Source organism: Tupaia chinensis, unplaced genomic scaffold, assembly GCF_000334495.1.
Source record: "Tupaia chinensis unplaced genomic scaffold, TupChi_1.0 Scaffold000632_1, whole genome shotgun sequence".
Classification (NCBI taxonomy): domain Eukaryota; kingdom Metazoa; phylum Chordata; class Mammalia; order Scandentia; family Tupaiidae; genus Tupaia; species Tupaia belangeri.
In genome coordinates, this window is record NW_006160152.1 from 696,916 (window position 1) to 699,576 (window position 2,661).

Sequence of the window (2,661 nt, forward strand, 5' to 3'; positions counted from 1 at the left end):
AATGGAGGAGAAGGGATTGCGGCGTGGCCATCCCCTCTGGGGGGTGATTTCTCGCTTTCTGTCTCTCTGTCTCTCTCTGTCTTTTGGGAGAGCTCACATGCCCTGTGGCAAAAACTTCTCCAAAAAAATAAAAATCATGGTAACTGGACAAAATTTCTTGAACTGTTGCAGTAAGCCATTGATGACTGAAACATTAAGAAACAAGAGTATGGAGATGGCAGGTGGCATGGTTGTTAAAGTGCTGGACTCTCACATGGCTGACCACGGTTCGAATCCTGGACCTGGTAGCTTGCTTTCTCACTCTCCCCCTCTCTCTCTGTCTGTCTCCCTCTGGTCAAATTAAAAATAATAATAATTAATAATGAATAAAAATAACTAAAGAAAGAAAGAAACCAGAGTTTTAAATCCCCAAGACAAAGAATCTGTACTTACATGTAATGGTGTTTCTGTGGAATGTTTGAAGAAGTTCTCTAGGACTGCATTTGGTGTAATCTTTCGAGTTGCCTTTTTGATGCCAAGTGCTTGGGCTAGAGGTGTCGCAATAATCCTATTAAAAATATGAAAAGAAAGTAAGTTCGAAATCTGAAAATGAATTCTTTTTTTTTTTTTTTTTTGCTATAGGGCACGTGCACTCGCCAGAAAGACAGAGAGAGACAGAGAGACAGAAAGTGAGAAATCACTCCCCAGGAGGGATGGCCACGCCGCAATCCCTTCTCCTCCATTCTCCTCTCGGGATCTTGGGCACACACGCACATACACCCGGTGTGAGTTTTAAGCCACCGGGTCCGGGACGTGAACCGCGGTCAACTACATGGGAGTCCAGCGACATAGCCATTACTCTAACTGCTGGTACCACTCTTCTTTCAGTTTTGACAAAGGCTGTATTTTCTGCTAGGTCATTCTATTCTAGTACTTACATTAACGACTTTCTGTGCTTCATTAACTGTTGGAAATTTCAGTTATAAATGATCATTAAGTCCTTTAATTCTTTTTTTTTTTTTAATATCCATGGGAGTTGAATAAAACTTTTCTAAGATAATCTGATAAAATGTATAAACCTGTCCAACTTCCAGATGGCCTGAACTCCCTTGGAAATGACCCGTAGAGTTCAGCGACAATATAAAAAGAAAACTAATTATGCACCATATGTACACAGACCCACGTGGGTAGATTATAAAACACAGTGCAGAATTTTTACAACAGAAAAAAGATGAGATATTAGCATCACACCATTTAGGTGAAAAGTAAAGTATGTCAGGGGGCCAGCAGGTGGCGTGGTGGTTAAAGGCACTGGACTCCCACATGGCTGACCATGGTTTGAGTTCTGGACCTGGTGGGTTGCTTTCTCGCTTCCCCTTTCTCTGTCTCTGTCTCTCTCTGTCTCTGTCTGATCAAATTAAAAATTAATAACAACAAATGGAATGAAAGGAATAAATAATTCTTTTAAAAAGTAAGTACAGTACATGTACACAGGGTATATGTCTTTTTTTTTTAGAATTATTTATTCAATTTTTAATTTATTCATTCATTTATTTTAATTTGACCAGAGAGAGAGAGAGAGAGAGAGAGAGAGAGAGGGAAAGTGAGAAAGCAAGCCCCCAGGTCCAGGACTTGAACCGTAGTCAGCCATGTGGGAGTGCCCAGCACCTTAACCACCACGTCACCTGCTGGTCCCCACAGGGTATATGTCTTATTGAGTCGTACAAACAAAAGGTCAAAGGACCTCTAAATACATTAGACTGCAGCAGGGAGAGATATGGAGTAGAGAACAGGGATAAAAGGTAATTGGTAAAGAGATTATGGGGGCTGGCAGGTGGTGTAGTGGTTAAGGGCGCTGGACTCCCACATGGCCAACCATGGTTTGAGTCCTGGACCTGCTGGCTTGCTTTCTCACACTTTCTCTCTCTGTCCCTCTCTGGGCAAATTAAAATTAATTAATTAATTCATTAAAAGCTAAATAAATAATAATTTTTGAGAGGTTTTTGCTATAGGGCACGTGCGCTCGCCAGAAAGACAGAGAGAGACAGAGAGACAGAAAGTGAGAAATCACCCCCCAGGGGGGATGGCCATGCCGCAGTCCCTTCTCCTCCATTCTCCTCTCGGGATCTTGGGCACGCACGCACACGCACCTGGCATGACTTTAAGCCACCAGGTCCGGGACTTGAACTGCAGTCGACTACGTGGGAGTCCAGCGACATAGCCATTACACTAACTGCTGGTCCCAAATAAATAATTATTTAAAAAAAGAAGAAATGATAATGCAGACCAGTCAATTGAATGAGCTCTTATATACATGAAAGACACTGTCCTATGATTTGAGGATTCTGATTAATTCATTCCCTATTTGCATAAAAGAAAAAAAAAACCTCAGATCTTCTTAAAATTAATTGAATCTCAAAAAAGAGGTTTCTTTAAAAATAAATTTAGGGAACAAGCAGTTAGCATAATGGCTATGTTGCTGGACTCCCACGTAGTTGACCGCGGTTCGCGTCCCGGACCCGGTGGCTTAAAACACGCAGGGCGCATGTGCGTGCGTGCCCAAGATCCCGAGAGGAAAATGGAGGAGAAGGGATTGCAGTGTGACCATCCCCCCTGGGGGGTGATTCTCGCTTTCTGTCTCTCTGTCTCTCTCTGTCTGTCTGGCGAGCGCACGCGCCCTAT

The 2,661-nt window shown here is 42.8% G+C and overlaps 1 protein-coding gene across 1 annotated transcript in view; it reads right to left on the minus strand.

Annotated features, from left to right (window-relative positions):
* The window catches only part of CERS3 (ceramide synthase 3), a 90,998-nt gene that overhangs the window by 38,888 nt on the left and 49,449 nt on the right, over positions 1–2,661 (minus strand). The window contains exon 4 of the mRNA XM_006159494.1: positions 433–547. Within this exon, the coding sequence (XP_006159556.1) occupies positions 433–547 (115 nt within the window). The remainder of the gene's footprint in view (positions 1–432; positions 548–2,661) is intronic.